This window comes from Natrix helvetica, assembly GCF_964273705.1.
Source record: "Natrix helvetica genome assembly, chromosome: 4".
Taxonomy (NCBI): Eukaryota; Metazoa; Chordata; class Lepidosauria; order Squamata; family Natricidae; genus Natrix; species Natrix helvetica.
This window is the reverse complement of record NC_138550.1, coordinates 37,238,807-37,253,347: the sequence shown is the minus strand read 5'-3', so window position 1 is coordinate 37,253,347 and position 14,541 is coordinate 37,238,807. Positions and strand designations below refer to the sequence as shown.

The window sequence follows — 14,541 nt, the reverse complement described above, 5'->3', positions numbered from 1 at the left end:
GAAAAGAGCCTCCCCCGCTCCCCCCCGGAGGCTTCAGGGATCGTCCGAGGCTTCCCTGATGCCTTTGGAGTGCTTAAAACGACCCTCCGAGCAACCCGGAAGTCACTTCCGGTTTGCTTGGAGGGTGGTTTTAAGCGCTCCAAAGGCTTCAGGGACTGTCCGAGGCTTCCCTGATGCCTTCAGAGCGCTTAAAACGACCCTCCGAGCAACCCGGAAGTCACTTCCGGTTTGCTTGGAGGGTGGTTTTAAGCGCTCCGAAGGCTTCAGGGAAGCCTCCAGACAGTCCCTGAAGCCTCCGGAGGGCTCTGGGGGGTCGGGGGAGGCTCTTTTCGCCCTCCCCAGGCTCCTATAAAGCCCCTGGAGCCTGGGAAGGGCAATATATATATATATAAATGGGGGGGTCGCGCGTTGTGCACGCATGCACACTGGGGAGTCGCACGTTGCATTATGGGTGCGGCACGCCCACACTCGACCCCCCTGCGCTCCCCCCACTTGTGGCACGCGAGCCCAAAAAGGTTCGCCATCACTGTTCTAAGCCATAATTATTCCTTTGTTTTGAATAAATATGACACTACCTTTCCCACACTAAATACAAGTAATTTAGAAAGTGTTATAACTTACTTTGTTGTACTGTGGAGTCACGGAACAACGTAGTAGTAGTACTACTTTGCAGGGTTTTGGTAGAATGCAAGATTTCTGTAGAAGACAAATTGACCTTAAATTCCCTGTTCAATACGAATATTCAATGTTTTATTGACTAGGAGGCCACCAAGAGAAGTAAAACTAAAATGCAGACTTCATATTCAGTACTATAAAGAAACACAAGAGCCAACTTCACATTATTCAGAAAGGGTCTCCTAATAACTCTCATATATAGCAATAATAATACCACTTTGACTTATATAACCCTTCAGAGTGCTTTATGGTCTTCTCTATGCAGTTTACAGAGTCAGCATATTTTCCCCAACAATCTGGATCCTAATTTTACCGATCTTGAAAGAATGGAAGGCTGAGTCAACCTTGAGCCGTGAGAATCAAACTGCTGGTAGTTAGCAGAATTAGCTTGCAATACTGCATTCTAACCACTGCATCATGGAAGCTCTTGGTGTGGTGAAAGGACATGTGAAAGTATATAAAGCTGATTTTTTTAAAAAATAAAATCTTTGATAAGTCAGCCACAATTTTTGAAATCTATTATGTTTCTACTTTCCATGCCAAATACAAATAATTTAAGAACTGTTCATCACTTACTTTGGGGTACTGTGAATAATTTTGTAGTAGAATCACTTTGCAAGGTTTTAGTAGAATGGAAGTGTTCTGTAGAAGACAAACTGTCTATAAATTTCTTAATCAAAGTTTTGTTAGCTTGATTCTAACAGGAGAACATGGTATGAAATTCTATAAAACTATTCTTTCTACTTCTTGATACAGCTAATCCACTATGCTTGATTGGATTGGAAATCTACAGTATATGGTTCTTATCAAATCCAATCCATACATGTAACATTTTACACATGCAGGATGAATATAAACTAAATAAGAATAATAATATTCTATACATTTTATTTTAATATCCACAGTTAAAAGTATGTTTTGAATCTTACTGATGCCCATTATGTTTCTAATAAAGATTCATTTAGAACCTTTAAAAATACAGCTAGAAGGAGGAGGAGGTTGTTCAGTAGCTTTGTGTCCATTGTCCACCGAATTAAATTATGATAAGTAGTGATTGCCCTACAAGAAAGTTTGAGCCAGCGTAAGCAAATAGTCAGCAAACATACTATATAACTATACTGTATACTCTAACTGGACCACGACAGTTCTTAATATACAGTAAGTTCACATGTACACAATGGCTCAATTGCAATCCTGCCTCCAGACTTGCAAGAGATTCTATTCCTTTCCTTTCCTTTCCTTTCCTTTCCTTTCCTTTCCTTTCCTCCCCTCTTCTCTTCTCTTCTCTTCCCCTCCCCTCCCCTCCTCTCCTCTTCTCCCCACCTTACTCCACCCCACTTCATTTCACTCCACGCCACACAGCAAATAGAAATATTAGAAAATTTGAGAAAGAAGTGGGTTTGCCAAATCTGTGACTTGTCTGGAAGGAAAGAAAAAAAAAAGACTACAAAAACAAAAAAAGTTATACTTTCTTTTGGAACTTTGAAAGGTATAATAAAACTTGATGCGACTATTAGTTATTGCATTGTTATTGCTCATTTACAAAAATCTGTATAATGACACAAAATTACTTTAGAAGTACTATAAGTGTATTTGGAAGGATTATAAAAACAACAGATATAGTTCCTATTTTTTGCCTAGAAATGCTATGCTACGTGGTAATATAAAAATGAAAGAAGAGGCATAATGAGGACAAATGATTGTTGTACCTGCCTTCTCTTATATGCAAGTCCTGGAGAACAGGACCTATGTGAGATAAGGATTTGTCTCACAGATTCCAGCAATATAAATATTGCCCCATTCTTTATGCACTTTTGGGAGCTTTCACCATAAATAGTAAAGTGTTAGATACTTTCCCCTGAAGCAATAAAGCTAACAAAAAATGAATAAATGAACAGTAGAAGTGTTGAGACAACAAGATTCACGTATGACTGAATTTTTATTGTGGATGTATGTTGGAGAAAAAAAACCACATAATATTTATATTGAACTTACTTTCTGAAGAGGACTCTGGTACTAGCGTTACTCCTGAGGCTTCAGAAATCATAGGCTGTAACCCTGATTAAAATAACCATGGCTTGAAATACAGTGGATGAAATAAAAGAGCTTAAAAAAACTGCAATAAATGAACTTTGGAAATTCTTTAAACTGACAAAACAATGACATAAACATGACTTTATACCAACATTTTAATTATGCAAGTAGTAACACATGTGCCTATGTTTTGTATATTTGTAAACATATGTATATTTGCCATATAGACATGAGGCAGATATATAGATATATTCTACACATTTTTCTAATAAAGATATCACAACTTTTTCTTTCTATTTTTAAAATAAAATAATGCAACATAATACTTGCAACTGTTTAAACACTTTTCATAACCGTATTTTATTTTGGCGTTGACATTTATACCATTATTTTGTCAGATGTTTAAAGAACAGATAATATTTCATAGAAATCTATAAACAGCTACTTACTTTCTGTGGTTGAATCTGAAATGGCAGTAATGTGACTAATGAATTCTGAATATCCCAGTGATGTATTCTGAACTCCTATTTAAAATAACCAGTTGAGACAGTGGATAATCCTTAACAACAGCATCATGATATTGTTGGTAATAAGATGGGTGTCTATATAAATGTTTTAAGTAAATAAAATAAAATAAAATAAAATAAAATAAAATAATAGAAACCAATAAAGTATCACAGATCATAGGGCTTTCATTCCAAATATAATGTTTCTACTGATAGATAAGATAATGAAATGAAAATAGAATTGAAGGAATGGAGAATTACTTTACTGTTCGAAGAAACCCAGAAATATTATGAATTTTTAAATTATGGCAATAAAAATCAGAAAAGCTTGATGGCTTTTCGGGAAACACTATATTACACAGAGTAGTGTAACTTACTAGGACAAAATATTAAAAACATTACATATATTTTTAAATTGATACCATTTGACCAGTGCCCAATACCTGAGTTACAGATAAAACAACTGCATTTGGTTAAATTTATCTTTAGCTGTATACAACAAGAGAATGGCAATTAAATAAATTGTATATTGGAACCTAATTTGAAGTCAGGCTGAATTATAAGTAAAAGCAATCTGGGCAGTCTTTAAAAATTGTCTAATGGGACAACTGCTAATTCCCTTTGCCTTCCTTGAAACTCACCAGATGAGCAAGGAAGTTTATAATGCACGAGATTCATAAAAATTACCTATTCAGATCTTGAACTCATGGAAAGTTCAAAAGGGCTTGAAAAAAAGAAAGTGCACAATAGACATCTGCTCTTTCTTCCCAATCTGTTTGCATTCAGATGGAGACCTGAAGAGAAGCTATAATGTATAGTAGGTACAGCTACTCGTGCAATTAAGAGAACTTGATTTATAAGCCCTGGATTACATCAATGGAACAACTTGCCTTCGGAAGTTGTGAATGCTCCAACACTGGATGTTCTTAAGAACATCCATTTGTCTGAAGTGGTGTAGGGTTTCCTGCCTAAACAGGGGGTTGGACTAGAAGACCTTCAAGGTCCCTTCAAACCCTGTTATTCTATAAAACGTCTACATAAAGAGGTGAATGTAATGTCTAACCAATTACTTAATTCTTCCTCCTTTAGATTTCCAGCTATAAATACAGAGGTTAGGGAACATGGGGAAAAGTTTGAAGTTTTCTTATGTTCAAATGAATTCCTCAACTCCATTTGCATTTTCAAACATAGCACATATTGAGACTATTCAACTTTTAGATATTGCACAACGTGCTGGGATGAAATAATAACTATGAGCAATGGCTTAAAGTGCATGACTGAGATTGCTAGTGACTGCAAAGTAAATTCCAGTAAACTGTTGGTCTCTAGAGTTAAAACTTCCTTCAAATTCAGCTTCACATAGTTGCCAGTTCAGTTACAGAGTGAACAATGTGGAGCTGCTGAATATGCAACAATTCCCTTAATGGGATGAAACACATGTACTATACTTTCTATGAAGCATTCATTTTTATTTGTTTCTGCAGAGTTCACATTGCCAAAAGTGCGTTTGATTGAACATATATGCATGAGACACCACTTGGATTATAAATAGCCCCTAATTTCCCAAAGTGACTTACCATAAGGAATAAGTATTTCTTTAGATGAAAATTTCCATGTGTCATTCCTAGTGAAGTGGTATGCAGACATGCATTTGATGGGTTGATTAATGGTTGAATGAGTTATATTCCATATTGACAAAAATGATGTCTTTTCATAAAAACTTCCTACCCAGTTTATATTTTTATTTTCAATTAATAAACCTTTGAAAGAAAAAAAATGATAAAAAGGACAAGTTTTCCCTTATCCTTCTTCTAGCAATAATTAAGTAAATAAGTTCCTGAAAACAAGCTGTAAAATGCCTAATTACATAATCAAGATAATATATTATTTTTATTTGTAAAATGCCTTAACAAGCAGGAAGTATATAGCAATTGCATCCAAAGATTACAAATATTTAGAAATTTATAATCCCCCAAAATAAAAAATTGATATGTTCTAAAAAAGAAGTATGGAAATTGCAGCTTTTCAAAAGGTTTTATATTACAGTATCCCTTGCCCCTTCCAATAACCACACTGATTAGAAGAGATAACCAATAGAAGGATTATAATTTCCCATACTATTCCTGAAGAATTTGACATCTACATTTAATGTTGGGCTTTTGTTTTATACTAGTTGTGCCAGTTAGAACATTTATTTTGCATTACCTTCAGATTTTTTATTCAGAATCTTTCCACCCATGTACCACATAAGTTTTGGCTTTGGATATGCCTTCTTTATCACACATGTGACGCGTGCCTGAGTGAAAATAAATAGAAATCGAATTAGCAGTTCAAACAAATAGTATAACTGCTTTCACCTTTGTCTTAAATTTGATTATCTGGGTTAATCCCCCTAATAAAGAAAATCTCATTTGAGCTGACTTCATGGTCACACCACTTTGGTTAATTTGAGGTACCTATAACTACTGTTTGATTTTTTTTGGGAATTGTTTGATATTGGATTTTCAGCTGTTTTATTATTTTAAGGATTTTTAAAGGGTATTTTTTTAACCATTGCATAATAGCTTTTATTGTAATGCTTAAATTGTTTGTATCCAAGACATGGACTTGCTTTTTTTAAAAAAAAATCAATGAAAAGTAGTTTGTAATCCCAACAAGTTTGGAAGGCTAGAATATTATTATCCTGTTCAGCCGTCTCCATCTGGTTACCTCCACTTCTATTTCCTTTCTGAAGTTTATTCACCACAATCAATTCTGCTGTAATGATTGATGACAATGTATAATGTTTTCAGACATACATAAATATATAATAATAAAGAGTACAACTAGTTAGAATGACACAAAAATTTGCAGCTATTAAATCTGAACACCTGTTCCACAATCCTCTTGACTATAGCATGAAGCATTGTATGTATAACCAAGCCATATAAATACCATATTTAAATAGTTATATCAGGAAGGAAATAAAAAAAATTACTGTGGTTCTGTCTACCATGTGGTTTGGCTCCTGATGACAGAGCTTAAAATCACAAGAGTCTTGTTCTTTAACAGGATGTTACTGCTTAGGTAAAGATGAAATATCAAGAAAACTGTAACAGACATGCTTACTAAATCTGTGCAATATTTTGTTGAGAGATCTGAGGTACAAAATATAGTTATTGGAGTACAAAAATACTTCCATTAGTTTTACATAATTTAAAACCACATTTCAATCCCTGACTATATAAACAATTACATTGATCTTCATAGATAGTGAAGTTCTTCATGAAGACAATGGTTAAGAGGAGAGTGAGTAAAGAATAACAAACTTTCATTGGATACTAAAGGAGAATTTAAAATATCAGTCTCTGTGTTGAAGCACAGCTACCTCTGGAGAATTATTTTATAGATGCTTAGCTCAGAATTCTACAAAGAAGAATTTAGGGGTAAATTAGAAAGAGTTCTTATCAGCCCAGTTCTATCAGAAATAGGACACATCTCCCAAGAATATTATACCATTATTCCGATTACCGATAGCATTATAAATCTGTTTTAGGAAGCAAACAAGCAAATAACAAAATAATTTTCCACTATGGTGGGAAACTATGGAAACTTTATATTTTCTGGCTATTATCCAAACTGAGAAAATATTTCTTAAATATATAGGTGGCCATTTAAGGAGGCTGTTTTCAGATAGGAAGAAAACATATTCAAGGAAGCTTTGCAACCATCTTATAAGAGTCCTCTCTTTCACTTTTCTCTTTTCTTTTTAGGGCACTACCAGATGAAGGACTTCTATTTCTTCCCATTTCCTTTTCTCAGCCAAGTACAAATTCTTGACTTTTCTAGCACATCAAATTTCAAAACATCAAATTTCAAAAACATCCTAAGATTGAGAAAGAAAAACAGTAAGGTTTTTTCCTCCAATGCAAGAAACTATTAAGAAATTAGAGGGCAAGTTTCAGAAAAACATAAAAATTATTATGCAAAATATACAAATTCTCAATTTACTTGTAAATTCGTTTAAAACTTTTAAAACTAATTTTTGCTTCTTTCAAGGCATAATATAAAATCACACAAACATTTACATAAATTAACCCACCTTTCCTTTGGAATCTGTATGGAACCCAATAGAGATTTCTGGTTTTGCTGCAGCACCAAAGGGAAAAAAAGACAAATTATACAGGACTTAATTCAACACAAAGTCTTTCTGTACAAAAAAAAACATTAGTTTATTTTATAGTTGAAAATATCAATTTGTGTTCCAAATAATAGAACGTAGATGAAATCTATAACTAAAGAGTATACGATATCAGGATTTCTTTCATATCCTGTTTGATTAATATACATTATTTTAGTAAATTTCAAAAATATGTCTGATCAGTCTTTCATGTGGTTTCCACGTCTCATTGTATTATTGCTTTGGATGCCTAGCATCTATTTGTACTTTTAAATGAAAATATATATACATATATACTATGTCTGTGTGTGTCTCATGTATGAGGGTGCATTCGTCTATTTATATTAGAATTTTATAATGATTTATTAACCATTATAATTACAATATTAAAAACTAAACATTATAATACAAACATCATTCTTTAATTAAAGATTAAAGGAAAGTCATCTGGTGCTGTCAAACATGTTGATTCTAAAGTTCCTAACAGTTGAAAAGCAGTTAACAAGCAATTTCTAAATGCAATTAGAAAAAAATATGCACACTTAGCATCCTTTCAAAGACACTAACCACAGTTTAAGCAAGGTGTTTATTCTCTCATCTCTAAACTGGCTGGAGATGGCTATCTTGTAATCTACTCGCAAGGAGCAGCTGTCTGAGGCTCTTCTGGGTGATCTCAATTACTCTCTTTATCCAAAGTGAAATTATTGAATTGTTGGTCTACTTCTTAGCTCTTCATTCCATTGGGGTCATTGATTCTGCTTTTCATACAGTCATTTTTTAGTCTGCAGTTTATCCCCTATTTATATCACAAACTTAAAGGGAATTCAGTGCCATTAAAACTGGCATTCAGAACCTAATATTGTTTTTTTTTAAATTAAGCATTTTTCCAGTTTGAAGAAGGAAAGAAAGAAAAAGAAAGAAAGAGAGAGAGAGAGAGAGAGAGAGAGAGGGAGAGAGAGAGAGAGAGAGAGGGGTCACAAAACTACAATGCTTGCTTGCATTAATTGGTACTGAGAATATTAAATCAAGACAGGTGTTTGCAGCTATCTATGATGATGTAAAAATTATCATCACTCTGGTCCTTTTTAAAAGAGGCCTTAAAATCTGGCTCCATTCTAAGGCCTGGCTTAGAATGGGTTGTAGACCTCTTGTAGGATGTTTTGGTAGTTCAATTGATTGCTGGCTTTTTCAGGACTCTCTCTTGGATGATATGTTCTGTGTTTCTACTATTGCTAGCAGTATCCTGTAGGCCACTTTGGGTTGTACAGATTGGGGTAGAAAGAAAAGAACAAAACATAAAAGTGAAAAGAGTGATTGTAGGCACAGCAATACTGATAATCTTCAATGCATTTGATAATTGATGCAGTTACTAAGTGGAAATCACATGACAGTGATTGTGCTTATGATTTTATTTCAGTTTTTGACCTTTGGAATGCTCACCCAAGTTCTGAGATAATTAGCAAGAATGGAAGTAATGTTTAATTTACATTCATTGGGCAGGAAAGAAGAGAGTAAGCAGCATACAATGGAGACTACATATTGAAAGGAATTCGCTAGCACAGGCAGCTGTAAACACACTAGGCAACCGGCTAGTGTTTTTCCCATTATGTACATGCTTGCTTTCTTATAATCCCTTCCTCTCCAATCTCTCCACCTTGCAAGGAGAGGAAAAAAGATCTAGCTGTTTAAAGTTTGCATTACAGGTTTTTGTGGAGTTATGGGGGAAAATGTCTCTTGTAGAACTTTAGATACTATATCTAAGCCATAAACCATGATTTATAAACCACAGTGCCTCTGTTCAAACTGAAACTAAATGACTTCACACAATAAATATGATTGTCTCATATTCTTCTTAGCTAAAGATGGTTTATATATTATTAACTTCCAACCACATTAAGCCACCCTGATGGCTCATCAAGACCATTGGTTTCTATACGTTTGCAAGATTTCCCAGAGCTTGTGTCTCAGCCTCCACTAAAAGTTGTTATGGAAGTTATAATGAATTGATAGTATCTATTAGAGTTGACTATATGTTGACATCTTCATTGGACTAGAAAGTTATTGCTGAATTAGTGGCTGCCCACTAATGGACATTTCTTGGTGTGTTGCTTTCCAATTTTTTGTAAACTAGAAGCCCACTTATTGCTCCCCTTGGAAAGAGAACTACTCAATATATTTGGTACATGCTTTAGGTTAATAAACATGTTACAAATGTTATATCTGAATGATTGCACTGTCAACAGTCCCAAGAAAGAACTATCCAAAAATGAAATTCCTAATATTGCTAAAGCCTTTATGGAAGGCTCGGATATTTGCATAGTTGTCCTTCCTCTTTTTTATAGCTATGATTTTTCATTTCAAAATGAAGAATACCAACAAGGGATAAGTGTTGACAGCATTTAAACACACTAGACAACCAGCTAGTAGTTTGTTTCTATTTCTTCCTTCTTTTTCTAAATTCCTGGGTACACCATAACACTCCATTTGCCTAACAGATTTTTGAGGGGGGGGTTAATCTGTGCAATCATTGTTTATAAAAACACAGCTAAGCTCGATTTGGCTACAGGCTTAGCTCCATTTGTTAGTAGTGATCTATATGATTAACCTCTGGTTTCAATTTGTATGAGCTAATTGAATTCATTCTGGAAGTTGATTGAAAGAATTGTTAAGATATAATCAAAACACTGTACTGCTTATCCTTCTCTGTCTATGAATAAATTACTTCCCTCTTCAAAAAAACTCAACTATTGCATCTGTATTTACTGGATAAATTAATCAAGATACACTGTTGTCACGATCAAATTCTTCAAGATGTGTATCAGATGGAGCAACATTGTAGTATTCAAATGATGGCTATCAGAAAACAAAAACAAGTAATAGCACCAATAAAAATCAACATAAAGTTCTTAATCACTGTGAGAATAAAATCAGAAATAGAAAATAATATGAAAAGACATTTACAGCACACAAATAATATGCATCCTCTTGCTCATGGCAGCTTTTTAGATAAAGTTATCTAAAGCACTGTAATGTTCCTTATTCATTTTGTTTTATTACAAGTTAATAATGCCCTAATTCTTTTTCAACTGTTCCTTATAAGGCTTGGTTTCCAAATCTCTTAATATATTGGTAGATTTCCTCTGAACTTGTTTCAGCTTTTGCCCAGAGTTGGACACAGTAATCCAATTGTAATCGAACCTATTGAAGTCCTAGATTAGTTATTAGCAATTAGTATCCTAGGAAAACAGTGCAATGTGCCAGGATTGACTTTTTTTTTCATTTAAAAGCTGGCATTTTGCTTAACTTGGGGGCATGCAGAGTAGAACTGAACTGTACAAAATCTGGATGTGCTGCTTCCATAAATACATCCCCAGATTACCTTGGCCTATTTAGGTAGCTCATATTAAGCTAGTGGTCCATATGAGATATTCATTATATGCACTGCCACCAATGGGTTTTCATGTTCTTGAACTATGTACATTTTTTATACTTGTGATTCAAAAACCTAAATCTATTATTGGGCCAAATCTAACCTAAACCTGTTGCGTTTGATCCAATATTCAAGCTTTTGACAATCATTTGAATTGTGATTTTGTTCTTAAGTTATTAGCCAGTATCCCTAACTTGGTATCATCTGCAGATTTTATAAACATCTTTTTCATCGCATCTCCCATCGCTGATTTTTAAAGACATTCAACACCATTGGGTTTAGGATGGAACCCTGAAAAAAAAATTAAATTAAATTGATAAATTAAACCTTTAATTTTATACCCAATGTATTTTTTGTTTTGCTTTTACGAATAGGAATTAATTGTTTATTTTGTTACTGGGAATGAAGTCATTCATAAGAGCTGAAAATCTCTAGAAGCGGACAACATAGCTCAAACCCTTTCTTTTATATATGCATAAAAGCTGAGGTAGATTTATGCTTTCTGGCCATTCACTAAACAGTTGCTCCCTTGTCTGTTTACAAAATTATTGTGTGGATTATGAACACCTGTATAAACACTATGCCACAGATCTACACATTTCATATAATCAGGTGCCACCTAAAAAATAAAACTTGATAGTAAAATGAGAAGATTAGCCCACTTAGAGAAGGTATTATGGAGTCAAATGAGTACTTTAAGGCCTTTCTTGAGGCATTCATTTTACCTTTAAAATGCTAATAAATCCCCCCCTCCCAAAGAATAGAAAATGTTGGATGCTTGGTGGAAATTCTAGGAGACTTAGAAATGCTGGGGAAAGATCATAGGTGGTACATTTGTCACAACCTGTGCATCTATATCTTATTCTATGAGAAAACATGTATGTGTAGGCTACAATCCCAATTGTGAAGGCTTTCAGAAAAGATGTCTTTAGGTCACAGAAGAAGCCTAACAGATGGATATATAGGGCAGTGGTCTTAGGTGATTACATGACATCATGAATAAGAAACAGGTTGTGTTCTGCTATCAATTTGTGACACAGAAGTTCCTTTGCACAAAATAGAAAAATGTTAAATAGTTACTTAAGCAAATAAGCATTTAAAGGAATCAAGTCGGTTTTATCAAGTGACACTTGGAAAAAAAAGTTTTTAGATTACGTTTTTAGTCCATTACAGTAGCCCCTCCTCACCAAATATTTCCACTTGAGTGGCACTTTCCTGAATTCTTCCGGAGAGAGCGACAATCGAACAGACAAACTTCTTGCCATCATCAATAACTGTCACCGGAGAAATCAATAATGCATTTTTGGAACTCATTTGGATTCTGTCCTTGTACACAGTGAGAGGGGCTGTATAGCCTTGAAGGTAATAGGACGGTTTCGTGATTAGGATCTCTTCATTTCCATTTTCTTTCTGCTAGAAATAGGAGATATGATGCATTGCCAAGAAAAAGCATGAATTATCATCATTTCTTTCTTTTTAATGTAATAGAAGATGCTGATGTAATAGCAATTGTACAACTGGGATAGGTGAATCGCTGATTCTTCCTTCCTTCCTTATAAGAGCTACTAGCTATTAGGTAGCCCATCTCTCTTTCCCAATTATCTACTGTATATTTCACAATCTGTCTCAAGAACAGTCCCTTTCTGTTATAAATTTCATTTTAGGACATATCCCTTTTGTTGCCTAATTCTGATAGAAAATAGATCTGGGACTGCAGAATGAAAAAAGAAAACCCTTTTTTTAATATCTCCTTCTCAGCAGCAATTATAAAAAATGTTTACTTAGAAATAGAAACAAAATAGCAAGCTTCTCTAACAATGGTCCTGAATAGTCTGCAAGTGCCATCTCTGACTAAAGCAATGCAGAAAGATTTTTTTCTTTGAGAACCTGAGTCTCAGTGTGAGTATCTCTGTGTGCGTGCCCACAAACCCAGAGACCACACAAACACACAATAGCCAGTGATGATCTAAAAGTTTCCAAAATCTCAAGCTTCAGAAGCTCTAGAGGCTGAAGTGATGATTAATATTAATACTTGGCCTCAGTTTGAAAGTTCCCAGACATATTTTGCACCACTAAAGTTCTAAAAGTTCAAAGGACAAATCAAACCTAATGACAGAAAGATTTGATTCAGCAATTTCATGTAAATATTAAAACTGTATTGGGGTAAAGTGAAAATTTGCAGAACTGCAATGCAAGAATAAAATATTCTAGTGTCTACACCCAAAAATAAGTACCTGGGAAAGGCAGAAATTATACAATTGCCATCTCATGCACAGGGGCATCTGGGGCAGGGCGCAAATATTATGTGTCAGATTAGCAGGTATGACCAGAGTAACCGAAGCTCCATCCATTTTTATGTAAGTATGATGCATGTTTGATGCACATTAAACAAAGGACGGGACTTTATTGCTCTGGGGTTTTTGTTTTGTTTTGAAACTGTTGGCACCCCCTTCTCCCTTTGGACGACTAGATCATGGCAGTGCTATGAGTATATGCTAATAAAGAGTGAAGCTGGACTTTTTGGACCATTTAAATAATCGGAAGGGTTAAAAAAAACCCCTTAAATTCCAAGCAGTTTCAATGAAGAAGTTTATATAAATGTGGATATTTCAAAATAAAAATCTGTTAGGAACAGCCATGTCTATATAGCACTAAAATGCATGCTAGATAATTTATATAAAATATTTTCAGTAAACATATTTAGTGCTGCCACAACACATAACTGCGGTTTACAATGACTGTTACCAGAATATTAGATGTTTTGGTTCATATCAGATCCCTCCTAAACATGGGTAATCTGTGAGGAACATGAGATCCTCAAGATTACAGATTTCCAAAGTCACAGCCTTCAGAGCAAACTAAGTTTTAATAATAATTTCCCAGCCATTTTAAAAAGCAAAATAACAAATAAGATATATTCTGACAGGGTTGGTGAAGCCTCTTTGGTCTTAGGTCTACCCTTATTATTTAATTGAGAAATCGTTACTTACCAATAACCACGTTACAGAAGAATTTGTCAGGCTTATATAATGAGGCATACTGTTCACGCATGGTATTTCTAAGGTCTGGTTGTGTAAAGCTTGTAACACAGGATTCTTGTAATCTTTTATCAAGCAGGGAAAAAAAATAAGAATATGTACACAATTCCAATGTACAATGCATGTAAAATTCTGAAAGTCCTATTATTTAATACATTCATCTGCATTAGGAATATAAAAGAATAGTTCTCCAAAATAAGAATAGATCTTTTTTGATAGATGGAAAATAGTTCATAGATAACTATAGAGAGGTCAGTGATTTCTTGATATTTCAAGATTTAAAATGTTTTGCTTAGAACAAACACCTTTAATTTTGTAGCTCTTTCATCTGCTCCTGACACAAGGAGGCAAACAAAATTTATTTTGGGATTGTAAACATATTTTAGGCTCTAAAATAGATTTGTGCATACCATGAAACAGATAAATGAAAACAGAAAGTCTTCTTATTTAAGAAGGCAGAGTTTATTAAACAGCATTAGAACCCAAAACACTATTCAGACATTATACTTAGAGTAACTCTAGTTTAGACTAGTTCATGGGTGTTAAACTTGATTTCATTGAGAGCTGCATTAGGGTTGTGTATGTTCTTGAGGGGGGGGAAGGGCCAGGGGGACATGGCCAGCTTGACATCACTACTGTTGGGGGCACCCGTGGTGGTCTGAGGGCTCTGCCTGTGAAAAGGGGTTACCAACCTCCGTT

The 14,541-nt window shown here is 34.4% G+C and overlaps 1 protein-coding gene and 1 long non-coding RNA gene across 3 annotated transcripts in view; one reads left to right on the top strand and one right to left on the bottom strand.

Annotated features, from left to right (window-relative positions):
* LOC309392277 overlaps positions 1 to 7,286 on the top strand; it is a 112,360-nt gene extending 105,074 nt beyond the window's left edge. Inside the window, exon 4 of the long non-coding RNA XR_014175409.1 lies at positions 6,968 to 7,286. This is a non-coding gene — a long non-coding RNA (uncharacterized lncRNA). The remainder of the gene's footprint in view (positions 1 to 6,967) is intronic.
* The window catches only part of CD96 (CD96 molecule), a 29,404-nt gene that overhangs the window by 6,959 nt on the left and 7,904 nt on the right, over positions 1 to 14,541 (bottom strand). Inside the window, exons 3-11 of one of the 2 annotated variants that reach the window (XM_081953320.1) lie at positions 13,795 to 13,907; positions 11,992 to 12,217; positions 7,297 to 7,343; positions 5,421 to 5,511; positions 4,793 to 4,975; positions 3,159 to 3,233; positions 2,671 to 2,733; positions 1,262 to 1,317; positions 622 to 715 (exon numbers count right to left, since the gene is read on the bottom strand). In XM_081953320.1, coding sequence (XP_081809446.1) covers positions 622 to 715; positions 1,262 to 1,317; positions 2,671 to 2,733; positions 3,159 to 3,233; positions 4,793 to 4,975; positions 5,421 to 5,511; positions 7,297 to 7,343; positions 11,992 to 12,217; positions 13,795 to 13,907 — 948 coding nt within the window. The remainder of the gene's footprint in view (positions 1 to 621; positions 716 to 1,261; positions 1,318 to 2,670; positions 2,734 to 3,158; positions 3,234 to 4,792; positions 4,976 to 5,420; positions 5,512 to 7,296; positions 7,344 to 11,991; positions 12,218 to 13,794; positions 13,908 to 14,541) is intronic. The other variant, XM_081953321.1, reaches the window with a different exon arrangement.